This window comes from Pisolithus orientalis (assembly GCF_024613125.1).
Source record: "Pisolithus orientalis strain OTSU chromosome Unknown F5J12scaffold_16, whole genome shotgun sequence".
Classification (NCBI taxonomy): domain Eukaryota; kingdom Fungi; phylum Basidiomycota; class Agaricomycetes; order Boletales; family Pisolithaceae; genus Pisolithus; species Pisolithus orientalis.
Window position 1 is genome coordinate 667,842 of NW_026260797.1, and position 27,997 is coordinate 695,838.

Sequence of the window (27,997 nt, forward strand, 5' to 3'; positions counted from 1 at the left end):
TATGTGGCCAGGTTTGGTCAGCGTGAGGAGTGGTCACAACAGTCTCAGAGCCGTCCCAGCAAGCGAAGTCCTTACAGTGCTACTGCGAGGGCGAAGACCAAGTTGCAAGCGGTCAAGTTCACACAAACCTGTTCCTTTTTTCTTTTTTCTTTCTTTTTTTTTCTCTCCATAGATTTGCCATCTCTTCAGAGTTCAGACCATGTCGCTACTAGCAGAGAACGGCGCAACTGCTGTCGGCCCTTCTCAACCATCAGGTGCTGCTGTGGAATGCTTTATCGGACGGTCTCTCCAATGTCTCCCTTCAAAGTGTCGATACACCCGACCCCAAAGATCTTCCTAGTTCTGTTCTCCCCGTGCCGCGAGGCGACTCGGTACCTCGACCATTCGTCATGTATTCTCGTTTTCAGCTTCTCTCCCTCCACAAATCTCCCTTGGTAAAGATTCCAGATGGCATGCCCCTACTGAAGGACTGGTTTGGGTATACGTCACCCCTCTTTCAATAATTCATATGCTCAGTACACGTTTACAAGGATCGACAACGAGCAAAGTATCTCTAAAAAGGATTCTGAGATATCGATGGGCTCTGGTAACGCTCGAGATAGGCGGTGAGTGTGATGTTCACTCTTACTTCTGGATCTTTCCACTCACTCACGATGCTAACTGCATAGATTCCGTCGTGATGCAGACGACGGCGGTATGCGCTTACCCTGTTAATTAATTGACTGCCTGACCATTCCCAGGTCAAAATAGACCATCATTTCGGGGAACCACCGTCACACAACCATCTCAAATGGGCAACTTCAAACACCAGTCTATCCGTACTGCAGAACGCGAGCGAGAAAGAGAAGTCGACAGGGAACAAGACCGAGATTCGAAAGTTAAAGAGGGACATGAACGGCTGCGCAATGTGGGTGTTAATGCAGCAACTTTTTCTCGACTGCATTAACATCTTCCCTCTGCAGTTGTCTGACAAGTATGACCGCGACCGGCGTGCAATCTCCTCACTCTCTCAGCTACGGTCCAAAGATCGTGAAGTTACCCCTCACCTTGCCAACTCTGGGTCGCGTATCGCTGCGCAAGGCCAGCAAGTGCTGAGCGCACGTACCACTGATGGCCGAGAGTCCTCCAAAAAGAAAGATGGAGAATCCACGGAAGATTGGCGAAGAGGTTTGTCGTTTCTGTGGTGTCCTACTTTAGTATGCTGATTCACTCATCCCCTTAGGTACGGAATCGTCTCGTCCTGCAAGGGAACGTAAGTACTTTGATTTGCACCACTGGATTATTAGTGAACTTCAACAGGACCCGAGAGCGGCCGTAGGGAACGAGAAGATCGTGAGCGTGATCGCGAAAGTCCCCGCTCTAGAGTACGGGATTCCTCCAGAATGCGAAGAGATGGCGACCGGGAGAGTGATAAGCGGACTGATCGCGAGGATCGGCTTGGAGATGTAGGTTACCGGAGGGATCTGGACGACCGTGACAAGGGTTACGATCGGGAATCCGAAGCGGACGATCCCAGGAGGTGGAGGGACGATGGCAAGAGAGAGGAGCGACTGGCTGCCAGGCGTGAACGGGAATACCGCGAAAGAGAGCGCGAGAGGTCGGCTTGGGACGGGAAATGGGTAGCTGATGACCGTGATAATCGGGGCAAAAGGGCAAACGGTCGGGAGCGAAGGGTCGGCGACGACACCAAAGATCGAGACGAGCGCAAAGACCGTGAACGGGAGAAAGAACCTGCGTGGATGGATACGTATATTCCAAGTAGCAGTGGGAGTGGTTTCACTATGCAGCGCCCCGACGGTGAACTTGACGGCATCCAAGCCTTCAAGAAGGAGCTCCGAGAGAAAGAACAGAAAAATCAAGTTCCATCGAGCGACGGCGAGCCTCTTCCCGACTCCTCCCCCAAAACTGAGTTGCCGGTCCCGGAACCCGAAACCCAACTAGACGAAATCCAGCTTTTCAAGTTAATGATGAGACGAGAAGAAGAAAAGAGAAATACAGACATTCCTGTAGCATCATCGCCCCGTCCCCCTGAGACTATCGCGGAGAATGCATCATTGTCCAACAAGGATAGCAATTTTGAAGGTGTGCCCCTTCGCTTGAGGTATCTTAGCCAGACTAAGCCGGTGCCCCAGTAGCTCAAGAATCCAAGAGCGACTTTGCTACGTATCTCTCCACCTCGTCGAAAAGAGGTACACCTTTACTGAGCGTTACATCAACCGACGAAGCTGCCAGTACTGTGTCCAGGCCGCTGCTTGTCCCTGACTCTGTTTCTTCTTCACCTTCCGTTATCACAAGTGGCAACAGGCAAGAACCCCTTGAGAACCCGTCTTCTGTAAATTCTAGGCTTTTCCAAGCCCATGCAAATTCCGAGTTGGCATCTCTTCATGACAATGTGAAGCTGGCCACGGATGTTTCTACAGTTGCAAGTCAAGATGTCCCATCCAACAATGCAGTGGGATCTAGATTACTTGCTCTGGCATCCCGGTCTTTACAGAACCCCATTGGGCCGCCACGGTCTGCTGCTATGCAAAGCCCGGTATCGTTTTCACAGAAGAATAACCTCGTTCGGATGAATATGCCTGCAGGCGCCGCAGCAAATCACATACACGCTCTCGGTGACATCCCAGCACAAAATCCACCTCAGTCAGAGGTCTTATCATCTCTCAGCGGGTTTTATCCTTTCGATGAGCATCGAAACGGGACGCCCTCGTCAGATGCTATGTTCCGTCATCCGCTGGGACAGGCCATCACCGAACAGGTATCCGTGACGGAAACTGGAGCTGGTCTTCCTGGTAATACCTCAGGCCCGCCGTTAGATTGCGTTAACTTCGGACCTGCAGCGGCGAAAGGCAGTCGATTCGCCAAATTCTTCGACGGGAAGAGAGAGAATCAACCCCCGCCTCCGAAAGGGTTTGCGGGTAATTCAGGCCCTGCTTCCCAGAAGGCGGACATGGGTGTCCTACACCCGCCTAGCAACGCGGACGCCAAAGCAATGGAAGACATTTTTGCGATGCTGAACAATTCAGCCTATGTAGGTCAAAAATTCTTGCAGTTGCCGTTCGTCTCAACGTTTCCCTCGTAGGCTCAGAGGCTTAATTCTGTCCCCGAAATGCCAAACCTTGATCATCTAGGGTCGCAACCTACTAATCTTCACCCTCTACAACCTCCCCAACCCCAACCACCCACCCACGCGCGCCCAGACTCTCTATACGATAGCCTTTTAGATGACAGAAACTTTGTACCAGATGGGATGGTCCCTGGTCTCCGGTCTTTGCCACCTCCCCGTATCCGCCAGAACGCCGCAGTGTTCTCGGATGTCCAGGATGATCCTTCACAATTCAATGTTCAGCGAGGCTCCGCGCAGATGTATCAAGGTGCCATACCATCTATTCATCTACCCCATACCAATGTAGGGAGGAGCGGCACTCTCCCTGTGCAAAATACTCAGCACCGTGGCGGACCGTCACCTAACCCTCTCGCTCCCGCACAGCGCTTGCCCCCTGGCTTGGCTAACCTTGGTGGACGACCTCCCCACGATCCCAACCCGTTCGTCAACACTTCCATTGGTCTTGCAAACGGCAATATTCACGGTGGCCTGCATGGCAACGGGCCAGCTCAGCAGCCTTTCACTAACTATCAACAAGCTGCTAGCCTAGGCTTCAGTAGCGGTCCTCAAGTACGTATGCCCCACCCCGTGCACCAGTTGCAGGGTGCACTTGTGCACAACCCGTTGCAAGGACTCATTCATCCTGCCAACCTGGGGACAAGTCATGCACAGCTGCTTGGTCTCGGGGGAGCTGGTGGATATCCTGGCGGTTTGCGAGGGCCGAACGCCGGCTTTGGACAAGGGCCTCAAGGACAGCCAGCCACACATGTCATTAAGGCAACACCAGCAACCACAGCAGATTCCTCCACACATGTTACCTCTTCACTTCCAGCCGCAAGGTCTGGGCGCTGCTAACAACCAACCTGCTCACGATCTGATGTCACTTTTGATGAGTGGTGGCCGTAGGGTTGAGTAACGAACTTGTTGGCTCTTCTGCCATAGCTTCAGGACTACCGTAACCTCTGTTTCCATTTACCTGTCGTCGGATCACGCTGGACACGTTGACGTTCTTTATCGATATTGTGTTTCGACTGCTCGTTCCACTTTTCTGACTCACTCTCCAGTCGTACTTATATATGATCTAGTACAGTTTGTTACGCAGGAGTAACGTTTCTTTGTACATCCAAACTGCGAGCGATCTATAGTTCTACACGTTCTAAACCTCTCCAAATGGGGCGAAGTTCACTGTGCAGCCGTGCATCTCTCATGGTCAGATGCTGCAAGTGGTACGTACTGCATCGAAGGGTTCGCGGGTTACGTGGTTTCACATTGTCACGAGTGAAACTATGGAACTATCTTGGCTGGCGAATCCCAAGCGGTTCTAGTGGCTCCCGCGGCTTGAAACCGGTACTCTGCCCAGGTTAACTTGAGATCCTCCGCGGTTTGGGCTCGACTATCTACAGCCGCTGTAGTCCTTCGATGCGTATCCGTGCATAACGCAATCGCCCTGGGCATACCCATGTAGGGTATTTGCAACTACCGCTGCAAGGATTCTACTCGGTTGCAGCGCATGGCAGACACTGGAAGCTGTCACCGGAGATCAGGTCATCAATTCGTAATTTGGGAACCGGGTAGGTTCGATGGGCGAAGGGCGGATGATAGACGGGGGTGATAAGACGTGACTGATGGGAATGGACCCTGTGGGAGAAGTAGTTCCCAGAGACGTCACTAATTGTCGTGTGCAGTGTAATAGTTCAATTATATGTACAGACAGATAAGTATCAGTTAGCAAGATGGTACAGGGTTCGGTTGTGTTGTACGAGTGATCAGCGAGATGAGGACGTCGACGAAGACGTCGACGACGACGACGAGGGGCACCGCTCGAGGTAGCCACTGGGCGGCCGATGAGTTACTTACATAAAGCAGACGATAACAACCGCAGGATAAACCTGGCCTCGTTGCCTGCAGGCGTGCAACGTGGACTTCTTGTCACTACCAAATCAGATTAATCCCCCTCAATGAATGAATAATTTTCACCGAGAATCGACAAGGGACGGCTTGACCGCTAGAAAGAAACAAAGCACAAACCAAAACACGCCTTCCTTCCAACGCTCTCTCTCTCCCTTTCTCTCTTTGTGCGATTGCAAATTTCGCGCCCTCCTCACATTCACTCTTCAACCAAACCACTCACCCCGGTGACGCCCGTCTTGTTGACGAGTCGAAGCCACTGGAAGCGTGCCTTGGCAGCTCGTGGTGTACCACGCTCTCGATTTAAGTTCGAGTCCATCGTCTTATAGTTGTTGCGCTGTGTCCCACTTCCAAACACCCAACTCACCCGTCTCTCCTTTTAACTGTCTCTCCTTCTGCTATCCATTCGTAACCACTTGCATTGCAATAATCGTCACTCCCGTCTGTCTTTACCCTTCTCCAGAACTACATATACCACCGCAGCGCACCAAATCGATCGACTGTGAGTTGTTCGCACTAATGTATTGATCATGATCAGCTGAAGGGCCGCTACAGCAAACTCCTTTTTTCTTGAGTACGGCGGTCAATCCTCGCTTACTGGAACCCGAATTCTAGTTATCTGACTGACCTATAGACACAAGCACATTACACGAGATTCGTCTGCACTACTTAGGGTGAGTCGATTTTCCTGACACGACGTCATTTGTGAGCTCGCTGTAAAACGTGGACCGTGGGAAGCACCCGCCCAAGCGGGGGGTGCCTTGGCGGTTGATGGTCTCATGGGTGGGCGTAGAAGCGGCCATTGTTCCTTGCTGTCTTCCCTTTTGCTGGCAGAAGGCATACTCACGTTATTGGGCGCGTCCTATACGTTGGAAGGCCCACGGGCAAAGACATCCGAGGGATTTGTCTCAGGTTCCTCAATAATGACCGACTTGACAGCTTTGCGCTGTCGTTATGTATATCGAGTTTTTCCATGCAAGTTTTTATTATTTTATCCTTGACTTCTCGCTGCAATAATTTCGCCGAATTTTCCTTTTTCGATTTCTTCTTTTATAATAATACCTTCCGACTTTGACGCGGCCCTGCGTTCCAACACCAAGCACTGCTTCCAGCGGTTCTCTTCTATGTCTCTTTCCGTTCACTTTTCTGTTCACCAAACCCGAGGCCTGCCTTTCCTAGCCTTCACCCCTCCTTATACCCTGACTCCGGATCATCACGCTGACCACGACTTCATTATTACCAGTCCATTCGCTCGCGACTCGCCACTGCCACCCACTTCCGTTTGCTTTCTACTCGTCGTTCCCTCGGTGCGCGAAACTATATTGCATGACCATTATTCCCGTTGTAGTAAGTCGCCTATCACCCATCGTCTACCCTCCCACGTCAGACGGATCAAATTGGCACTATGAGTCTCTGAAACCTTTGTTGGGCATCCGGAGTGCCTCTGCGCGAGCTTCTGTTGCGCTCGTGCTAATGGCGCTTATGTGCTCGGCCACTTCGTATGTTGCTTGCTGACTACCCTTTCCTTCCTCAGTCGGATATTGGTCAAACGCGCCCAAAGCTTGATTCCGCTGCCACTCAGTCATGAAGGACATCTCCATATCGTCTTACCGAAGCTCTCGAAATGTGGCATATCCGAAGAGACGCCCATCGCCCTATGGTATCTCAAAGTCCCACAAAACTCCCATTCTCGGACCTCCACCTGCTTGTAGGCTGTCCACCTACTCTGCGAAGTCTACTTTCCTCCAGCAAAGACAACGCGAAGCGCAAATTACCGCTCTGAGGCGTCAGGGAGTACTTTTAGAAGAGGAGTATCGTGAGGACATCCGTCTCTACATGCACGAAATGGAGGTCAGTTAAGAGCAGAGTCTCCAACACAGTCGTTGATTTCAGCGGTAATCCCGCTATCAGAGATACACCATGTCATCTTCTCAATCTATGGATCAGCAACCTGAAATCCGATGGCACATGCGTCCATGTCTGGTCGATTTCCTCGTGGAGATTCACTTTGCGTTTCGCCTCCGACCGGAAACTTTATACCTTACCCTGAACATCGTGGATCGCTACGTGTCGCGCCGCATTGTGTATATCAAACACTACCAGCTTGTCGGCTGCGCCGCCCTTTGGATCGCTGCCAAGTTTGAAGATGCGAAGGAACGCGTTCCCACAGTCCAGGAATTAGCACAGATTTGTCGTGAAACATACGATGAGTCTGCCTTCATCCAAATGGAAGGGCATGTGCTTGCAACCATACAGTGGACACTCGGCCATCCAACCGCAGAAGCATGGCTTAGATTGATGTGCTGCGACCCTTTCATTGAAGAAGAAAAAGTGCAACACGTTGCCCGCTTTCTGATGGAGATAACGCTGTTTTACCGCGAATTCGTCAAGTACACGCCATCATCGATCGCGCTTGGTGCCCTTACCCTCGCCCGTTTCCTATGTGGCAAACCTCGTCGTATGTTTGAGGAGACGAACGAATGCAGGGAGATTGTAGAACTGCTCGATAATCGGCTAGCCAAACGTGTCAATGACCTCTCGGAGACTTTGGTGAAGAAATACTCATATGCATTCTATTCCAAGGCGGCAACGTTCGTTCTCCAGTTTTATCTCCAAGGCGGGCGTTTCTCGTGGCACCACTTGGTGCCATTCCCCGTTACTCCGACGCGTTCTTCTGTTTCTGGTACAAGCACGCCGATATCTGATACCTCCGACGAATTCCCCCTCACACCAACGAGCCCTGTCTTGTTTTCGTCAGACCCGTTCTCGAGTCCCCTTTCATCTGACGACGATAAGGAGAATTTGCCCTCTGCGTTTGAACCCGTCCTCAACAAACAACGTATGGAGGTCCCACCCGATCACTACCTTCCTCACGAATATCTCACGCTCAGTCGACCCGCCCTGCATAATTTGAACGGTTCTCCTCGGGTGACTACTGTATCGTAAGGGCTCTACATCTCCGACCCATCAAGAAGCTCTTCATTCTCAAAATGTAATACCACCATACACTGCCCAGTTCATCTGCGCACTTGTCTTTGCAACTCAATCATCCATGCATTACCCTTGCAATCGTCTCTTTCTTGTTATAATTCCCACCACCGTTAGCGCAGGACTTGAGCAACGACGAGGAGCAGAGCCGGAGCGAGCCTTTATTCAGTTTGCCAAACGCTGGATACTCCCTGTTTGTCACTTGTTCCATCCGTTTCTCGGACCCTGTGTATCCGACTATTGTCATAAGTCAAAGCACATTCATTTCTGTCCCTTCTATGCACACATCGTCTCTCGTCGTCCCTTTTATTTTTCGCTGCATTTCTCCTCGCAACGAGGCCGACAAACCTGTTATGGTGTTTATCGCATTTGTTCTATATTATTCTTCAATTTATCAAAGTCGGCCGTTTGGCTCGTCGCGAAGTCCTTTCTTCTACCTTCTTTACGCGGTCTCGCTCTGTAGCTCCGCCCGACCAACTTTTATTACTCTTAGTTGGTACTTTCTGCACCGTTGTTCCACACCCCAACTTGTCATTGTTGCAGCAAACCTCGCATCCCCAACCCGCAATCGAACTGTCCTTTACAATACCACTTGTAATCCCTGAGTCGTTTTCTCTGGCTGTTCCTGCATATGTGAATGTGATCAGTCATTTACCCTGCACAGCAACCGTGATCCTAAGGAACGCCGGATCAGTGTGGCTCCCCACGATCTGAGACCCGTGAGATACACTCGGGTACCCTTGTTCCGAACATACATATCATCTGATCGATTGACGTTTTACTTACCTTTACCCGTGTGCGATGTCCGCCCTTCAGTGAAGCCGACCCGAATGTCTTGTTACCTATAGTGGTTAAGATATTTATCACGCCTGCGCGCTTAAGGCCTCAATACTTGAGAGCGCGTTGCCATAAGAGTTTCTAAATGGATTACATCGATGTTCCGGGAATAGTTATACGTTTATTTACCGCATTGTAATGCCAGGCGGACAAAAGGCAGGGAAAAGCCAAAGACCAATTTCATGGCCTGATCGACCTCACCCAATGTTGTGACGTCGTCGGGACATGTAGCGCCCAAATATTCGTGCTACTAGCAAGGATAGAGACATCGGAACTCCAAAGATCTCACCCGCTATTGTTCGTAATAACGCACAGTGCAAGAGTAGTCTCAGGTTGTCTATAGTGACAGTTGACGGCGCACCTGACTGTATATATGGCCGGCAGACTCATCATCTAATCAGACATTAGACAGAATCGGACGCTGGGTCTCCCTACGATTGATATACTGGACCGTCTGGCGCCGGGCCGTTACTTGCCTTTTAAGAGGCACCACCATGTGACAACCACGTGTTCTAATTTGTGACGTCACCTACTGGTTGTGCGTGCCATCCACGCGCTTTAGCAAGAGATTTTGGGTGTTGCCAGTGAGGGAATGAGTGGTGCGTGGAGGCCGTGGCGCTAGTTGGCTCAGAAGCGGCCCACGTCGACTGCGTAGTCACAGCCAGCACATCGTGCCGGCCTGGTCAGCTCTCGCTACGACGTGGCGAGTTCCCCCCATCCACCGCGTAGCTAGTCAGGACCTGAGGTAACCGCCCACTTTACTTCGTGCAAAGCACGTTTTTTCGTAACAACACTCATCTCCCCATTGTACTTTTTGCCACCCGTTTACCTGACGTTTTCCAACCTGCTTGAGCTTTGTCAAGGGATATCCGTGCCAGTTGTCCTGGCGGTACTGCCACCCATCCTGGTCATCCATCACGTTCATCATGCAACCTGCGACGTCCGACTCAGGTTTCGTACCGAGGAAAGAGTTCATTCGTGACCAGCGTACCAGATCCGATTTCGCTCTCTTAGCCATTTCTGGCTCCAGCTTCATTAGGCTCTACTCCTTTTCCCCCGACGTCATCGTCGATCTTCGTCGTCTCTTCAACCATTTCTTTCTGAATGCCGCTTCCCGTGAGGACAGCTCCCAGAACCTTTTCGAATTCCAGCTTCATGGGAAACCATGGGCTTCTCCCAAGAGTGAACGCACGGAGCGCATTCTGCTAGACATACTCGTCGTAATTTACAAGCACGGATACACCATTCTCTCCACTATTAACTATGGTCGCGAACGTGACGACCGTTTAGCAATATCCTTTTCTAGGCTTTCAACTTCCCTGATAGTTCCACCTCATTCGCCCATCCCCGCTGGTTCCGGGAGCAACCTGTCACACACTACTCCGAGAAACGAACGCAAGATGCTCTTTGCAATCTCTTTCGTCTCCAGCACGGTCGTGCGGGTCATTTACCCACCACTAAATTCTACACCAGCTATATTACAAGCCGTGCGGGGGTCTTGGCCACGAGGCGTTGTATCGGAGAGGAAAGTTAGTGAAGCAGCATTTGAATTCAAGCTCAAGGGTTACAGCTGTGTGTATTTATTCTGTATCTTCCCGTTGATGGTTTACCAATGCTGTTTTTCCAGGGTTCAACGAAGACACGTTTGCAACGGATTCTTTACAGCAAATCCTTTCAATTTTGTCGTCCCTGGATGAGCATGCTTGCTCAATGATAACTTCTCTTTCCTTCAATAGCCACTCACGGGTGAAGGATTTGTGGGTTTTCACGGGCCCGGGATCTGCTGATTCATACGAGCAGTACTGGCCAGACTCGCCTGTTAGCCAGTCGGGTTCCATGTTAGACGTACGGCGTTCAAACCGTGCATCAACACCGGACCAAGCATTGAATCCAGACCCGGGTATCATACCATCTTCTTTACACAGACGAGCTGCTACTGTGTCACAGCACCCGGCACATGTATATCCGCACTCTCAGTCTACAGCGATGTCACATAACCGGGCGGCCACGGAAGCTAATATTACTCTACCTCCCTACTCACCGACTCTGCCGCTCGGCTCACCTCGCGCAGCTCCCGGGAATGGCATACGCAAGCCAGCACCTAGAGCGCAAGTACCAGTTTCCGTTGACTTAGACGCGCATGACGAGGATGAACACCTGCGCTATCGAACTTCGCTGGCTTCGGTTGTGCCGAGCAGCTGCGAGAACATGACTGGCATTGGAACCCTCCATCGGAATAGACTCAACCCCAACACCAGCCCGGCAGATGTGTCAGGTACAACGAAAATATCTGATGACGATGACGAGACTATCCATCTACACCAAGAAACTTCACAGTCAGCTGTACCCCCCCACCGTATGGCGAACGCCCTACGACCTCAGTCGACGCGTTCCAAGACCCCACCACTTTTTACATCACATGCACGTGATGCTCGCCCTTCTACTAGTGACACCGAGGGCATGTCTCAGGTCCAAGACCATGTGGTCACTGGCGAGAATGCACCGCTTCTTAGTCCAGGGATGTTCCGCATTCGGGATTCTGCGTTTTCAGCTAATTCTGTCGGCACATCGGGTTCGTGTGAAGTCCCCATCAAGTGGTCGGGCCTAAGTAGGCCTGAGGGCATCGGAGATATCGAGGAAGAGCCAGACCAATATTACGAAGATTCCGGTTCGCGGCACGTCTCGCCGCCTCCCACACTACCTGGTGCGTGGGGAATGACATCTGATCAGGAACAGCCCATGCCGGATGGCGAGGTATTTCACCCGCATAAACCTACCGTTCGTCAGCGCCGCAGGAGTCCAGATAGGTCTGTGCATGATGTCGATGCCCGAGTTGCGTCTCCAGAAGTGATTCGCGAGGATGCGGTACGCAAAAGCGAGACTGGACTAGTAGGGGTGATCTCCGCACAACCGCCGCAACCAGTTCCTTCACCGATCTCAATGCCATCGAAAGAGAGTCTCGGGAGGACTAAACGAGGTTCGGGTGGCCCCCCGGCGTCGCCTACTAAGACTGGCAGTCGAAGCGGAAGTACGGACCGTTGGGTGCTTGTTAACCTCGAAGGAAAAGATCACATGGGACATATGCCCTCGCCGCTAGCAAGTCCCACTATTCCGCAGGCAGCCGATCGGAGCCGCAAGCCGTCAGCGAACGTGGTGAGTCAAGTTCGCGGGTCATCACCAGCCAAAGCTGCTGTCGTCAGTGCCACGGACGGCAAGAGTGCGAGAGACAAAGGGTCGGGCTTAAGGCGCCTACTGTCACTTTCGCTCTCTGGGAAAGGAGCTGAACTCAACGACGACGCGCAGTTCACGGCCAATCGACCTCAAGATTCGACATCAAACGGTCCCCGCAAGGGGCCGGTACGCTCAGGGCGCTTCCGGAACAAGCTCTCTCGTTTCGGCACTGCGGAGACCCCCACGAAACCTCCAGACAGAGTACGCGTCAAACTCGACTGATGTCTCATTCATTCACGGCATCTCCTTATTACCCTTACTTGTGAATCGTAGTTTGATCTTTGATTGTAGTCACAGGGATACCTACTGTCGTTCATCTACTCCTCTACGTTTTTTTTAATTGCAGTTTCCGTGTTTGCAATTACAGGGTCGAAGCCAGGGGATTACGTAGTCATGCCTTCGCCACGTGGAGAGAGAGGTCACATGATACAAGGACGGGAATGCAACGCAGGGAAGAAGACATGCAACGAATGAAAAGTTTAGGCAGTTATATGAAGAAGTTTCAGTGCTTGCAGGGGTGTTCATGCAAATGACTGTAGAGGAAAATCAAGCCTGCGGAACAATAGGCATGGACGTAGCAGAAAACGGTGCGCAGTATGGAAGACGCACTATCTAGGTGCAATCGATAGACACAGACCATCCAAGGCATGCAATTGCCTATGACGAGGTTGTGAGCCTGACGACGGCAAAATGTAATGGGTCTGGAATCGATTTGGTTTGAGAGCGTGTGGTGATTCGCAACCGCCACGGGGTAGGCTAGCAGCGAGCGGCTCTGTCGCGATGTTGGGCAGCATTGTGGATCGGGGACGATGGAGAGTAGGCAGGATTTTGTTACATTGCCAGGGAATGGCATAGGCAAGGAGAAAGGAGGGCCGATGTGGCGCGTCTGCTGGTCGGAGGCAGAGGTTGCGAAAAAGTGCACAGGGACGGGTCTGTACAGAGGCGACACGTCTTCGTTTCCTCCCTATTAGCCACCCGCGCGGCCATTCCCCTCCTCCCCCCATCCTCTCTCCTCTCACTCGCCATTCCATCATGCCAACATGCAGGCGCAAGCGTGTCGTCCTCACAGAGCCATCCCAAGCCCTCCTGCAGGTGGCAGAAAACAACCCGGACAAGGATGTTTACTATCTCCAACAAACAGGAGAGATCTTTGAAACATACGAGTACGTCCCGCCCAGTTCCCTGTCATCCCCAACGGTCTCACCGTCCGCCAACTCCAACTCAGGGCCTATGCGGCGAGGATGTCATTCTACAGACTCAAGCAGTTCCAATGTGAAGTCACCGGCAAAAGTGGCCTCGACTACTTTCAGGCGCTCGAAAGTGAACAGCAAGAGGCGCAGACAATGCACTCCAGGTTCCCCGAGCCACTGAAAGCTGCAGTACTCAGGGCTGTCCAATGGCGTCCGTGGTCTCCCAGCCTACCTTGCCCGTTCCCCAACTCACTGTGTTTGGCCTGTCTACAGAAGTTGTCGGCCGTCTAGATCATCTCGTGGAAGCCGTTTTTGACCGGTTCAAGGACCGCTACTTTGCAGACGAAAGTGAGTCATGCATTCTGTGTTGGTTTGGCCGTACGCTCAATGCCATCCTCAACTCAGAGGTCTATGTCGACGTTCAGGGCGACAAGTGAGTACCACCTAACCATCTATGTCATCCTACCTGAGACCCTCTAGGTTCTACGCCAGGATCCTCCACGTTTATCCGCCAAAATCCGGGCCCAATAACATGGACACCGAGAAACAAGCTTCAACATCCACCTCCCCACCAGTCTGCACCCTTGAAGAAAGCACACAAATACATAAGATTGGCGGAGACCTCAAGATTCCTGCCAAGGAAGCATTGGCTCTAGACGACCCGCTCAAATACCTTTACAAGGTTCAAATTCTCGAAGAACAGCATGACAGGAGTCATGAGAAAGGCAAGCTTTCGTTAAAGGAGAAAGTGAAGTGGAGCGGCAGTGTGATGGACGTTCAGTGTACGGTTATGAGGTGAGCATGGCATCTTTCAAAGTCGCTTGCTTTGGCACTCGGCTCAACCTCCTATTGACAGTCGTGATCGCCTTGCATTCTCCAAGTCGATCCTCCGACGGTTTATCCGTGACTGTGTGGACCGTGATGCCGCAGTGGCCTCACCATGGACTGTGAAAGAAGCCGTTGCGAAGCATTATGGCGTCGATTCCGTGATGCCAGAAGAAACTCGAAAAGGAGTGGAAAATATCAAACGCGGCGAAATCGACAAGCGTAAAAAGGCCTGGGAGGACAAAGATGGTCCCCCGACCAAGAAGCAAAAGAAGATGACAGCAGCACAGGAAGAAAGAGGTGAGTTGTATTATCTATTGCTGTTACCTAGAAGTGTTAACGCCGTTTACTAGTGAAGGCTCTTGCTGCCGCTGCGGAAAAGCGGGAAAGGGAGGCGCGGGAGAAAGCAGAAAAACAGAAGGCGAAGGAGGAGGCTGAGCGACTCGCAGCCGAGAAAAAGAAGAAAAAACCTATTCGTTACCCAACCGAAGATTTGGACGTCCACATCTCCGAGAAAGACAAAAAATCCGGCGTGAGGGTGAAGAAGCCAACTCCTAGTCGAACCCTTCTGCCTTTCTCCGAGGATCCAGCCACATTTGAGTCTTTCCTCATGGCTTGGAATTTCCTCGTCGTCTATGGGTGAGATGGATTTCCTGTCCATTTACTCCAGTCCCAAGCTTATTGATCTATCACAGTCAACCCTTGCATCTCTCTGCACTTACCATGGATGAATTTGAACACGCGCTTCGGCATTCTGCCGCAGAAACCTCTTGCGTCATGCTTGGCGAGATTCATTCCACGCTGATTTACAACCTGCGTACCGTACCTTTCAACCGTCATAGTGCAGTCCTTTCATTGTTACGCATGAAAGATGTACTCGAAGAGAATCACAAAGTGTTCGGTGTCACCATCGAGCAACTTACAGCGGTCATGGCAGACGTCGGAAACAACTGGGAGCGTGTACCCCTTCGGCATGCAGACTTTAGGAATGGTTGGGAGGATGCACTACTTGGATGTCTTAAGGACGTAAGTCCGTGCCTTCCTCACTACTGCGACTTTTTTCATTTCTTCCCCAGCATGCCACGACCAACAATTTCCCGCGTCTCCGAGAAATTCTCACGAGATTACTTTTCGCCCCTGAGACCAACTCGGAGTCTTCAGCTTCTTCCTCCAGTTCCCGAGTATCAAGCGCAACCCCACAGGTCTTATCTATTGCATCATTACCCAGTGAGCGTTATCATAGCCTACCGCCCGCCGATCGTATTGCAATCTTGGCGTTCATGTGCAACCTCGCCGTTACCAGCAAGGCAATCCATGCTCACATGGATGGTTGCGAGGAACAATTGACAGCATTACGCAAAGAAAAAATTGAGGTTAACCGCATGAAGAAACAGTAGTAAGTTTCACACTGCTTTGTCATCGTTTCCTGGTAACATTAGGTCCTGCCACAGTACCGAGGAGATGAACGCTCTTTCAGGCGAAGTCGAGGCCAAACAGAACCAGACCGTTAATGGTGCAGAAGACAGTATCGCACAGGACCTGAGTGACCTATCGGATTCACCTTCGGAAGAAGGCTCAGAGACTGCATCTGTCACCAGTGGTCGGCGAAAGAGTTCTTCACGCCAAAAGGACCTCCGCCAAAGAGCCCATACTCAAGCACACTCGAAACAGCGAGAGATCGCACGTGCCAAAGTTGCCGCCGAAAAACAGGCACAAGCTGAATATCGTAGACTCGACGAAGAAGTCAACAAGATTGAGCGGCGACTTGAGGCGATCGAGCGGGAATTCCGCAAGTTGCTTGGAGCAATTCGGGTCAAACCGTTAGGAAAGGACCGATTTCACAACCGTATTTGGTGGTTCGACGGTCTCGGTTCAGCATCACTTCTAGGAAGCGGTGGTGTTGTTCAATATGGAGCTGGAAGAATATTCGTGCAAGGACCAACTCAGATGGACGTAGAGCTGATGTCGAAGCATGATGATGACATAGACACTCGGAGACAAGAAGAAGAAGGAGAGGGCATGCTGACTCCTAACGAATGGGCCGTGTATACAGAACCAGAAGAGGTACGCCGAGTTTGCATGAGACTACATTCTGGACTGTACTCATGTCATGTAGATCGAAGAGTACGTGGCCTGGCTTAATACGAAAGGCATTCGAGAACTCGCACTCAAAAATGCCATGATGAAATGGTGGAACCACATCGCTCCAGGAATGCGTAAACGCCTCTCGGTTTGTCCCGCATCCCATTTCCTTGTTTACAGTGCTCACTTTCCTTAGGACGTTAACGTTACTGCCAGACTACCAGAGGCACGTCGTTCGACACGAGTGAAGCAAACAAGTGGCCACGATATTTCACGTGAACCGTACATGATGTGGACTAATCGTCGAGCCGTAAACTCGTCTTGATGTCGGTGGTCGTGGGACTGTCCATTGTAAAGTCTCGCCGAAGCATTGGGATGCTTTCGTGCCTCTCGCATACACTTGCAATGTGCCTTTTCTCTCAACTATCACATGCACCCAATAGAGTAGCACACAATACAGTGAGTATTTATTTTATAGTTTGACTTTGACTTGGCGTACCAAGATACCACTGTGCGCAATGTAATCCTGTCGTCCTGGTTTTACCTCCTTGCAACTGAGACGATCCCCACGTCGGCATGCCGCGCTACGAACAGTTTTGCAGTATCAAGGATTAAACCATTAGGGGGCGTTCCTGCGTCAGGCAGTCTTACGAACCTTTTTGGCTTCTGTTGAATTCGAGCCTTTTCCGGCTCATGGAACAGTCAAGTCAACTGTGTTTGTGGATTCAACCTTGCCCCTGCTGGAACACTGAAAGTACGTAAGACCAGGCACAGATAAATTCTAGGCTTGCGCGACTTCTTGCAGTCTTCTTGCAGTGTCTTCAGCGGACCGGCACTGAAATAAGGCCTCGTAGCTTCTGACGACTTGGATGCCCTCACTAAGCTATTTTGTCAAATCCTTCCAGAACAACCCAGTTACATAGTGCAATGATGAGTTGCCCGAAATGACCCTTGTTCGAAATTTCGACGGTGTTATACATAAAGACCACTTTTCGCGTCAGTTAGAGTCTTAATCCCCAGTGAAAACTGTGTAGGATTGGGTGGGATGGGAGCTGCTCCATCCGGATTTGGTCAGAATTCGTCCGTCGGAATCGGGCGAAATAGGATTCTTGCCAACAATTTCATATTACATGTAACACTTCTGTAACACATTACATGGTCGTCGTAACACAAGAAGTACTCATACAGCGTGATTGCATCAATAACGCACACCGCACTGCGTGCATTCATTATGTCAGTCATACTGACGCATCGCACTGCTCACTTTGTCTTGTCGATGTAATGCGATGCGATGGTACATACAAGTCTCGGAAGTCCTGTAAGGTACTAACCATATACTCTGCAGCACTTCCCAAGTCGACCAGATACCGAAATCCAAGCGTGCTCGGCAAGCTCACCATGCTCTAGTAAGATCTGGTACAGGTGTAGCAGATGGAGTTCGAGGACACGCTAAACGGGCACTGTTCACACCAGGAGGTATGTCTTTTATATACTCTTCAGCTATGCTTGGTTTACAGGCCCTTTAGACAGACGCTTCTACCAGCACTGGTTCAAATACACCTGGAGAAGTGAGTATTCCTGTTTTATGGTCCCAGATTCTCACTGACTCCTGCAGATGGGACTGAACTGGTCTTCAAATCTCCCAACAGGATTCTAACTGTGAGAACACCTCTGTGACAGGACCAGCTGACGATAACCCGCCTCAAACACCTCCCTGAGAGCCGTCTCCACCCCCCCTACCCGGAGAGCCAGCAAACTCTCCTCCATGGGTGCTGTCTCCACCTCCTTCACCTGGAGAGCCAGCAAACTCTCCTCCACGAGCGCCATCTCCACCTCCTTCACCCAGAGAGCCTACAAACTTTCCTCCTCGAGTGCCGCCTCCACCTTCCCCACCACCTGCCCATCAGAATCTCTCTACCTCCCGTGTGACTATTGACATTGATGCTCTCAGGCGCCTTGCTATCAATCCCAAGCAAACTGGATGCCATCAAATTCATTGATCTTCTCACTGAAGCTTCACTGGACGATCCTGTCGTGAAATTAGATGATGCAGCTCTCTATAGGCTATGCAATCCTGCCCCGTGCTCGACTCACAATAGACGATGATGCTATCTGTTTTGGGATTGAAACATACTTCGCACTCGAGCACTCTGCTATCAGTGCATATGAGTCCATACAACGATCAGCAGCCTGGTGTTTCGATGGGACTGCCACAGATATTCCTAGTCATCACACCATCGAGAAGCTCATTGCTGGGTACACGGGGGTTGACTCGATCGAAGCACAATATGTGTCCAGATACCTGTGTGGCCTTCACTGGCCCATATTCTTCACTTGACATGTGCCCCATATGTGGTGGAGATCGCTACGACTGTATCAGACTATGCACTAGTGGGGGGAGGTCTCGCATGGCCCATCAGAAATTTGTCACCATACCACTTGGCCCACAGTTGCAGGCTCTCTGGTGCGATCCACAGCATGCCAAAGATATTGGGTATCTGTGAGAGGAGACATGTTGCATTCAGGAACAGATGCAGGCTAGCGGTGGTTCGATCGAGTTATTTGATGACTTTTGCAAAGGCTCGGATTACCTTGAGGCCGTCCAGCGGGGTGATATCAAATCAGACGACATGGTTCTCATGATTTCGCTCGACGGCACTCAGCTCTATGAAAGCAAGGAGTCCGACTGTTGGATATACATCTGGATCGTTATGAACCATGCCCCAGACAAGCGCTACAAGAAGCGCTATGTCCTGCCAGGCAGCTTTATTCCAGGTCCCAACAAACCAAAGAATGTCGACTCCTTCCTCTTCCCCGGTATCCACCATCTCGCTGCGCTACAAAACGAACGTTTACACATCTGGGATGCATCTTGAGATATTACCTTCCTGTCAGACCTGTATCTTCTCTTTGCGACGGCCGATGGCCTGGGACTTGTCTACTTCAATGGGATGGTGGGACATAGCGGCCGCAATGGCTGCAGACTCTACTGTGGACTCCACGGACGCCACAAGGGCAATCACTACTATCCTGCACTACTACTCCCGAACAACTACAATGTGGAAGGTAGTGATCACCCCAACTGCAGTCCGTACGACATCCAACAACCTGCGACATCTGAATACTTCAAAAATCTCTGCAACTTGGTCACCGCCCGCAATCCAACACAGTACAAGAAACTACGCATGGAAACTGGGATTACCAAGCCCTCGATCCTTCTCGGTCTCAATCCTTCCCACACTGCTGGGCATCCCAGACTGCCTTACCCCCTGATATCATGCATCTCGCAGGACTACTCTCAGATCTACATCTATCGTTGTGGCATGGTACCATCGACTGTACACCCCCAGACCATGTCTCCCGAATGGCCATGGGCCATCCTCAAGACCTCCGAAGCCTGGGAGACACATGGTGCTGCTTGTCTCATCTGCCGCACAGCACCTTCCCAGGGTCATTTGATCGGAAGCTGCACAACCCTGCTGAGAAGATCTCTTCTGGATACAAGACATGGGAGTTTCAGCTGTATATGTTCTGTCTTGCACCCGCGCTACTTTATGGAGTCCTGGGGGAACCAGTATTGGCACAATTACTGTAAGTTGGTTCACGGATTTCAACTCATATGCCAGAACAACATCACCCGGTCCTGAACTTCGTGATTCCCATCTTCTGCTTACTGGAGTGGCCACTCGATTTTGAAGAACTCTACTGTCAGCGCTCTCCCTCTCGACTCCACTTCGTTAGACCATGCGTACACCAAGTCGCCCACTTGACACAGCAGACAGTCAAGAAAGGACCTCCTAGTTGCTATGTGCAGTGGGCCATGGAGCGAACGATTGGCAACTTAGGTCAAGAAATCCAACAGCCATCAAATCTGTATGCCAATTTGTCTTGTGAGGGAGTCCAGTGCTGTCAAGTCAACGCGCTGAAGGCAATGGTACCTAGCCTGTGCCCTGACAAGCCATCCTTTCCATCGACAGCTGTTGAGCTAGACGACGGATATGTCTTGCTCCACAAATGTGATCCACATCTGATCTCTCCAAAAGGGCTTGCAGCGAGGGCGATCTCGCATTACTTAGGACATGCATCCGACATCAAAATACATCATTGGGCCCGCCTGCATCTACCCAATGGACAGATCGCCCGAACAGCATGGAGAGAGCTACGACAACCACTGGAGCAAATACGTCCGGCTCGCTTTGTGAAGGTAAGTATCCACTCATTTAAATGATCATACGCCCTAATTATATCTCGTAGTTCTTACTCGAAGGAAGTACATATGTCACCGAGGTCCAGTACTTCACTCGCCTCGGAGTTCAAAACAAAGATCCCAGCTGCACATCTCGTTGGTTTTGGAAGAACATCACCATTGTTAGAATGTTCTCGCCCCCCGATGCAAACCTTTTCTCACTCTCGTATCAGACAGTCTTCACATGCCACCCTCTAGACGAGGATGTGCATGTCATCGAAGTCAAATCGATCACAGGTGTTGTCGGGATGGTGCCGCATAACTTTTGAGGATTAGGCCATTGCTTTTTTATGGTAGAGCGACCCGGGCTTGACATCGCTACATATGGTGTTCCATATGAGGGGGAGGGCGCACAGGAGGATATGGCTGACGATAACAATGACAACGAGACAGATTCCGTCGATTAGTACTTAGTGTTTTTAGCTGCTGTTACAGTCCTTATAGTCCTCATCGAAATGGATGGCTTCTTGTTCACTTTTCACACACCGTATCACTTCAGAATCCATAAGAAGTTGACTAACTGTTATGCCCGAGCGCGGTGACTTCTTCAAATGGAATAGGCACGAAGCGCGCGAGGTGGGAGACTACGGGCCGAACTTGTCGTAACCCCTATGGCTGAGTTATTGCGAGAATCCGACAGAGGTTCCTTCTGCTGGCGAGTCCCTAAGGTTGTTCGCACAGAGAGGGAACAAGGATTAAAGCAAAGTGATTAGCTCAGTTGCAAGCTATCGAAAAACTGAGGATACACTGTAAAGTACGTGGGTTTATATACCCCTAAGTACGAGTACCCTAGCAGTCACGACGCGTATCCGCAGTAATCAACAAACTAATCACTGAAATAAATATGAGTCAAGCGGTGTCAAAGATGGGGTAGGCAGGCAACGAAGGCTATACCGGCTGCGCCATCTATGCGCAGCAAGGAGCCAGACACCAGAACTATAGTACAACATATGAGCAATATAAGTGAGTCAAGGAAAGGGGAAAGTAGACATCTCCTCAGCGACGACGGCGATCACGAGAGCGGTGAACGTCACGGACGGATCACAGATGACGAGTCTCGACAGGTATTGGAAATACCTGGACAGCGGGTGATCCAAGGTTTCCCCATAGCATCCGTACGCCTAGAACGACCACGACCACTAGGGACACGACGAGGCACGTGATGCACGTGACCGCGAGAAGCCGGAAAAGGAAAGAACGGGAACGGAAGCATATCACTAACTATCATTACAACGCTTCCTCTAGTTCACTCTTCCAACAGCGTATCATATCAAAATTCTTATCTTTTCCCTCCCGGTCATACCACTTCGAATCCTCCTCTCGTGAGACATACTTCCAATAAATTGAGCCAGGAGGAGGTGGGCTCGGAGTGGCGAAGATACTTTTGCGAATGGGCGTAGGTTTCTTGATCATAATCGTGTCAGTGGCTGGACATGCCGTCGAGATGTCTTCCATTGGTGGTGGGGTTTGGGTGTGCACTGGCACATCCGACTCGGACTCGGTTGTCGAACCTGGAGAAGGGTGCTGCACTGTGGTTGGGATGGTGGGGACGGCTGGCTGAGGGGTGGAGATACACTCCAAGCCTTGACAAAGGGCTAGCTTATGATTAGATAGAGATAGTCTTCCATGTACCTACCTGGATCAGACTCTGGCTCTGTCATCGAGCCAGGAGATGGATGCTGTATTATAGTCGGCTGGGGGGTGGAGACATGCTCCAAACCTTGTGGAAGTACACTATGGCTGGTTAGAGATAGCAATCTGTGTACCTACATACCTGGATCAGACTCTGGCTCTGTCGTCGAGCCAGGAGATGGGTGCTGTGTTACGGGGTGTGGCGTCTCTTCCACTTGGCAGGTCGATCTTGTGCGTACAGGTGGGGGGTGCTTGAACCTAGAGTAGAATGCCTACAAATCAATTGAAGACACAATATCCAAGCATACTCACAGCACGTCCGTCCAGTCCGTATTGGAGGGGGTTCCTGGGAGCCTGTATGGAAGAAAACGACATTTAAGTTGCACATATTGATCGGGGTGGGTCTGCCAATATTCCGGGTCGAGAAGCTGATCGTCAGAGGCAGTTAAATGGGGGCTCGTGCTGCTCTCAGTGATGGAATCACTGAGAACAGCATTGTCGAGGTCGATATCAGATGGGATATCAAAGAAATGCTGGACAGCCATGGGTAAGTCCATCACAAAGTTTATACTTAGCCAGACTTATTTGCATGAAGTCAGTGGTAGCACGGTGTAGTACAGAGGTCACGAGTTTGTGGGAAATGTCTCGAGCTGGGCGAACACCAACTGATCGTTATCTCCATCTCCCTCCTTCTCGACAAAGGATGGACCTGCTCGCCAGATCGCAGTCTGGCTTTCTGAGCAGGACTCCATCGAGTCTTTTAGATACCCCTGACATCTCTACGCAGATTGGGATGAGTCGCCAACAGAACCAGTTCAATGCGCTCAACGAATCGCAGTCATTCTTGCATGATAACTTCTTTTCTCATCCATCTCAGGTGTGTTCAATCATAAAACATCTTTCATTTGGCCCGATTGATCGCTTGATTTATGTGGGGTGCGTATATGCACCATGTAGCACCAACAGAACCCCGTTTTCACACGGCGCACACATGATACACGGCACAATGTACGAGACCTGAGATAAATGACTTACAGAACCAGTTGACCAAGGTTACTGCCGAGCGTGACACAATAAAGTAAGTAACAGATGTACCACTATCGTTGTTTGACTTGTTTCTTTTCAGGGCAGTGTTTCATACCCTCACATCTGTGCTGAAATTGCCGGATGACATGGACCCGCTGATGTTCTCACTCACGGACATTGACTCACAAATGAAAGTGAGCAAGGATAAAGGCGACCTCAGGGAAAAATACCCGAAGATCCGCTTCTGGTCAAGGTCCAACTATGAGGCTTTCGCGCTATCACTGGAAGCTCAAGGCATCGACCGCAGGAAAGCCCCATGGCTAGAACTAGAGAACTGGCGACCCTGTTACAGCAAAGACGCTCAAGGCCATCCGTGCAAGTGCTCGCAGTATTTGGGCTGAGCTCGTTCAACGACAGATTGCGCCACTGACATGGACCCGAATAAGTTCATCTGCGAAGGCTCTTGTGTCCAAGTATATGCTCAAGGAACATCCCCTTCTCGGCCTCGATGAGGATGGCTTCAAGCTGGAGATGCTCTGCATCAACGACTATTCAGGGTGGCGCAAGAACCACTTCACACCAAGCAGCGAACTCAAGGGCGCGTCATCAACGAAAAGCGAACCAAAAGAAGAACCTAAGGAGGAGCCGAATGATACGATATCACCACTCGCTACAAAAGGTAATAAGTGCAAGAGCGACCCCGCCCATTCCATGAACGCGCATGCGAAGCGGCCAAAAGGTGCGTTACTTCGTCCGATTTGTGCGGTTTGGGCTGATCACAACAATCCGAGGATGCAATATTACTACAGAATTATCAGCGGAAGAGACGCAGAGCCTAATTCTGAAACCTAGCAACGCAGACATAGGTAGGGTGAACACAAGCATAGATGGGGTGAACGGCAGTATTATTCAGTGCTAACTTCACTGAAGTGACAGTCGACAATAATAGCGAGTCAGCACGACCTCAGCCAGATCCCGTTTTTTCCCAGCCACAAGACGAACTCACAATGACGCCTGTCGTTCCCATGGACGACAGCCTATTGCTCCAACCATGCCGAAGTCCCCTCGATATTCCCCATGGTGTTTATTTACCAATGCCCCGCCGTAGCCATTTGCGGTCCCAATCAAATTCCATCACACGTGGTGAGGCGTCCAAGGCTGCTGGTCCATCCAGCCTGTCTCGCCATAACTCAAACAAAGAGAATGAGTTCCCACTCCAGAATCCTCTGTAAGTGTTTTTCATCACACAGATTGTGAACTGATACTGTTTTCAACTCAGTATGAATGTATTTGGTCCAAATGGAGTCGCAAAGAAGGTGCCACTTGCACCTTCTCAGTCAAAGACGAACATGAACATGGAGTCGTCAACGTTGACCACCTCAGTAAAAGGGGAAAAGAAAACTAAGATGTGACCTGGCGCAGCAAAAAATGTGAGGTATGTCTAGTATCTATCTCGTTACAATACTAACTATACATTTTCTAGAAACCTCTGCGCACTTAGGTGGCACAAACATATCAATTCGACTGGGACGACCAAAGAATTCCGCGTGTACTGGGATGGATTGACAGCGGAGACACGAGAGAAGTATCGCCTTGAGGCTGAGCGCCTTCAGAAGGATGGAACGTGGACAAAACCATCCGACCCAGCTGCCTGCAACGGTACAATATTTTAGACGATGCAGGTGCTTCTCACTTTCATTCGTGCTTGGCTTAATGTTGTCACAGGTGTCTCTCAATTGTCGCCTGCACCCTCCGTCGCACTGTTTCGCTGTACCCGCCATTCGTGAGTTCTCGACTGCCAACTCGATGCCTCGTTCGCGCTGCCGCCCTGCTGTGGCTGCCGCTTTATTGCCCGCTCTCCTCTGTTGTTCCGTTTTGCTGTACCTTCCATCCTGGGTTTCTCGACTGCCAACTCAACGGCTCGCTCGCGCTCCTGCTCTGTTCTGGCTGCCGTTTTATTACCCGCAGGTATTGGGGCACGTGTACCATGTATAATATGGGCACGTAGTGTAAATTGTATTATTGGACTGCACCCGATGGGACCGGAATGGAATTTGTTGCATTCTGACCCAATATGTGTGAATCTGGTGAGACCGGAACGAGAGAACCCTAATCCAATCCAGACAGATGCACACCGCTGTCATCATATTTATGCTACAGACAGAGAGGTAGCTACTATCTGCTGAGATCTGTCAGGATCGGATCATGAGTACCAAAATCCTACGTCACCCAATGTCGGCCTGCCTCGCCGTGCAATATATGCGTTGATTCCAGCTCGCACCTGATCAAAACGGATATTTTGCTTACCAATCGACCCCGTCAGATCTCGCCCGACTAGAGCCGCCCTCATCCTGGTAAGTTTTGACTGGGCTTAATCGACGATGCCGACTGGTAAATGGTTTCCTTACCATACACATTTTCGTATGGTTCCGTCTCCAGCTCCAGCAGCATGATGTATGCCGTCGCGTACTGTGGGTCTTCCCCAAGCCCAGGCTGTGATCGTCATTTACTTTACCATCTCGCAGACCGGCGTGCATAGTATTACCCTAGTTCTAACGTTCAGTCATCCAATTGCCGGAGGACGATGTCAAAGATAATGATAATGACTTGGAGGCCAGTCTGTCAGAAGGTGATGGGCTTTTACAACGGCAGCCTTAGCGCTCAGTTCAACACGGAGGAGAGGCCATCCTTTCCGTCATGGACGAGGAAAATGTTACTACAGGTCCCAACACTGTCCCAACGGCTCACCTTGGACGCTCAGACAAAGATAGGATCAAGGCTCCATCTGGTCGCGGGAAGGAGATTTATTCGACAACGTACAAGTCTTAGCGACGTTCTACAATATACCGTCCTCAAGGCCGTCCTGATGCGCCTGGTCTCATCGGTTCTAGTTCAGGACAGTTCACTGTCGAAGAACGTCCGTTGAGCAGATCTCCATCAAATATCCACCTGACAAACGTGCAAGGTACGTATGGAGGCCAGAGTACGTATCATCAGAGAGACAGGGAATGACGGAATCGCGGTCACGACCAGTCAGTGATGGGTTTAAACAGGTTTAAACCATTTTTTACGCTTCCTGATGAAGCCAGTTTGATCGCATGGCGAATTGTGCGTTCGTAACTATCCATCCACCAGAGAGCATACGGTGCCTGATGGTCTGAAGACTTGCTACCACTGTTTATACTACAGTCGGGTTTATCGAGTATCTAATGTTTGGTTCATCTATGAGGGACGCAGTGAACTACATGCCGATCGGCTTAATGAATACTACATCCAAGTACGACAGATCAGCAGTAACTTACTAGAGACCTCAGAGTATAATTCCAGTCTCAACAAGCTTGCTATGTGGTCGCTTGTGATCACTCCATTGTGAGTTCGAGTTAGAAGATGTGCTCGAAATTTGCCTTAGGCACTCGCCCTATAAATGCCTAGTCTCGTTTATAGAACCACTCGTCCAACTTTGTCACTCTGTAGCTCGACATCATCCTTGAAGGTATCTTTGGTCAGGACCCAAACTCCGATCTGGTTGAAGACAGTGGAAAGACTACTTTGCCACCAGCGAGGATTCACCCAAGTCGGAAACTGTTCATTACCCTCGAGCGTATTCTAGTTTTGGTTATGTCCGTCACCGGCTCAATCCTTGCTTCACGATTCGGTACCCTTACGGCATTTCTTGGATCCTTCTCTGTCTTTGTAATATGTGTCACTGGACCCATACTCACTAAAATCGCCATGGCAGGCCAATGCCGTCGCCTTGACGGTACCGTGCTGGTTGTATCGAGTGTGTTGGCAATCTGGAGAGCTGTCTCAGCGTTCTGAATAGCCAGAGTCAGTATTCGGAGCATTCACAGATGGGTACACAGCTGCCTGCACTTTAGACGACGTTGAAATATACAAAACATGTATCCAGGTCGTACATAATTATTTTACTTGCGCAGCGTGTGCAATCACTTTTTGGAGTTCTGGTAGAAAACTACATCACACGGGAAATACAGGTCAGTTTGTCGAAGTACTCACGTGCTAACTTGACGTTTTCACGAATCACGACTGATTCTATCTCGTTATCGGGGTTAGAGGGGATGGAAACCGTCCTGATAGAAATGTCGAGACTCCATCCCTGCTTCTCGATCCACATTTCCAGTTCAGGGCCTGAAAACGTCAGTAACGTTCTTCCGGGGAATAAACATGTGCCCAACCTGATAGGTCAACGTATGTACCGAGTCTATCCAGACCAATTCGTGTGAAGGTCGCCTTGACTGCACGCGCGGCGACCTCCCGTATGGCTTCCTCGAAGCCAACACACTCTACAATGTAATTTTCTCTGAGCGATTCTAGTTCGTCGGAGTGGTAAAACGTCCAGAAAGCTGGGAAACGACATTGATGCAGGAGATTATAAAGATTCGTGAGTATTGGGAGAAGGACTGGCAGAGGATCCGGCTCGTCGGGATTCATGTTTACTAGGCGATCGTCTAGTAAAGATGTACAAAGATTATAGTCGGGGAATGGCTCTGCAGTCAGCGCTTTCAAGAGGATGTTGACGACAACATCAGGGTTATAAAGATCAGAATTGAACTGATACCTATTCATCATAGTGAGCAGTGTGAAGGCGTGGGCACAGTGCACATACAGTTTCAGAATGGCAAGGTTGGCGAGACAGTCATACTCCCCACTTCGAATTTGGTGGTAGAGGTAGTCCTCGAGGATGCTAACGTTGGACGGATTATAGCGGTCTTCACGGATGATCAGTCTTGTTAGTATTGTGTGTTGGTGCGTCACGCTACCCACCAACTCCTGATACCAGGTTTTCGATGAGCTCGGTTCGCGTAGAGGGCGTAAGCCATTCCGATGTAGCCGATGTCATTTTGGCTTTTTTTTGTGCCCGCACTCGCAACGTTAGAGAAACAGGTGGTATATGTAGGTTCGAGA

The 27,997-nt window shown here is 50.5% G+C and overlaps 6 protein-coding genes across 6 annotated transcripts; 5 read left to right on the top strand and 1 right to left on the bottom strand.

Annotated features, from left to right (window-relative positions):
* The first annotated feature begins 29 nt into the window (after positions 1–29).
* F5J12DRAFT_835669 (uncharacterized protein) lies at positions 30–4,456 on the top strand. Its single transcript, XM_051745924.1, is given in 12 exon segments — positions 30–282; positions 308–478; positions 531–605; positions 669–694; positions 741–907; positions 963–1,167; positions 1,223–1,252; positions 1,300–2,082; positions 2,133–3,031; positions 3,083–3,874; positions 3,894–4,332; positions 4,386–4,456. 11 exon segments carry the CDS (start codon positions 200–202, stop codon positions 4,020–4,022), a joined length of 3,360 nt encoding a protein of 1,119 aa, XP_051599542.1. The 5' UTR covers positions 30–199; the 3' UTR covers positions 4,023–4,332; positions 4,386–4,456.
* Positions 4,457–6,259: 1,803 nt separating this feature from the next.
* F5J12DRAFT_131904 (cyclin-like protein) lies at positions 6,260–8,120 on the top strand. Its single transcript, XM_051738084.1, has 2 exons — positions 6,260–6,865; positions 6,926–8,120. The coding sequence occupies exons 1-2, from the start codon at positions 6,599–6,601 to the stop codon at positions 7,958–7,960; spliced, it is 1,302 nt and encodes a 433-aa protein (XP_051599543.1). The 5' UTR covers positions 6,260–6,598; the 3' UTR covers positions 7,961–8,120.
* Positions 8,121–9,415: 1,295 nt separating this feature from the next.
* On the top strand, positions 9,416–12,371 carry F5J12DRAFT_835692 (uncharacterized protein). The gene is made up of 2 exons (XM_051745925.1): positions 9,416–10,411; positions 10,467–12,371. The coding sequence occupies exons 1-2, from the start codon at positions 9,766–9,768 to the stop codon at positions 12,290–12,292; spliced, it is 2,472 nt and encodes an 823-aa protein (XP_051599544.1). The 5' UTR covers positions 9,416–9,765; the 3' UTR covers positions 12,293–12,371.
* Positions 12,372–13,013: 642 nt separating this feature from the next.
* F5J12DRAFT_132062 (chromatin remodeling complex protein) lies at positions 13,014–16,724 on the top strand. The gene is made up of 12 exons (XM_051738086.1): positions 13,014–13,233; positions 13,296–13,471; positions 13,534–13,608; positions 13,666–13,693; positions 13,741–14,055; positions 14,117–14,385; positions 14,439–14,724; positions 14,781–15,111; positions 15,162–15,481; positions 15,537–16,149; positions 16,202–16,315; positions 16,364–16,724. The coding sequence occupies exons 1-12, from the start codon at positions 13,103–13,105 to the stop codon at positions 16,490–16,492; spliced, it is 2,787 nt and encodes a 928-aa protein (XP_051599545.1). The 5' UTR covers positions 13,014–13,102; the 3' UTR covers positions 16,493–16,724.
* Positions 16,725–18,431: 1,707 nt separating this feature from the next.
* Positions 18,432–18,665, top strand: F5J12DRAFT_704793 (uncharacterized protein; the record flags this gene model as incomplete). The annotated part of the gene is made up of 1 exon (XM_051740554.1): positions 18,432–18,665. A coding segment is annotated over one exon (234 nt), but the record flags the coding sequence as incomplete, so codon positions are not given.
* An 8,327-nt stretch (positions 18,666–26,992) lies between these two features.
* On the bottom strand, positions 26,993–27,932 carry F5J12DRAFT_721903 (ARM repeat-containing protein; the record flags this gene model as incomplete). Its single annotated transcript, XM_051741339.1, has 5 exons — positions 26,993–27,033; positions 27,089–27,220; positions 27,268–27,650; positions 27,699–27,801; positions 27,857–27,932. The coding sequence occupies 5 exons, from the start codon at positions 27,930–27,932 to the stop codon at positions 26,993–26,995; spliced, it is 735 nt and encodes a 244-aa protein (XP_051599547.1).
* Positions 27,933–27,997: the final 65 nt, after the last annotated feature.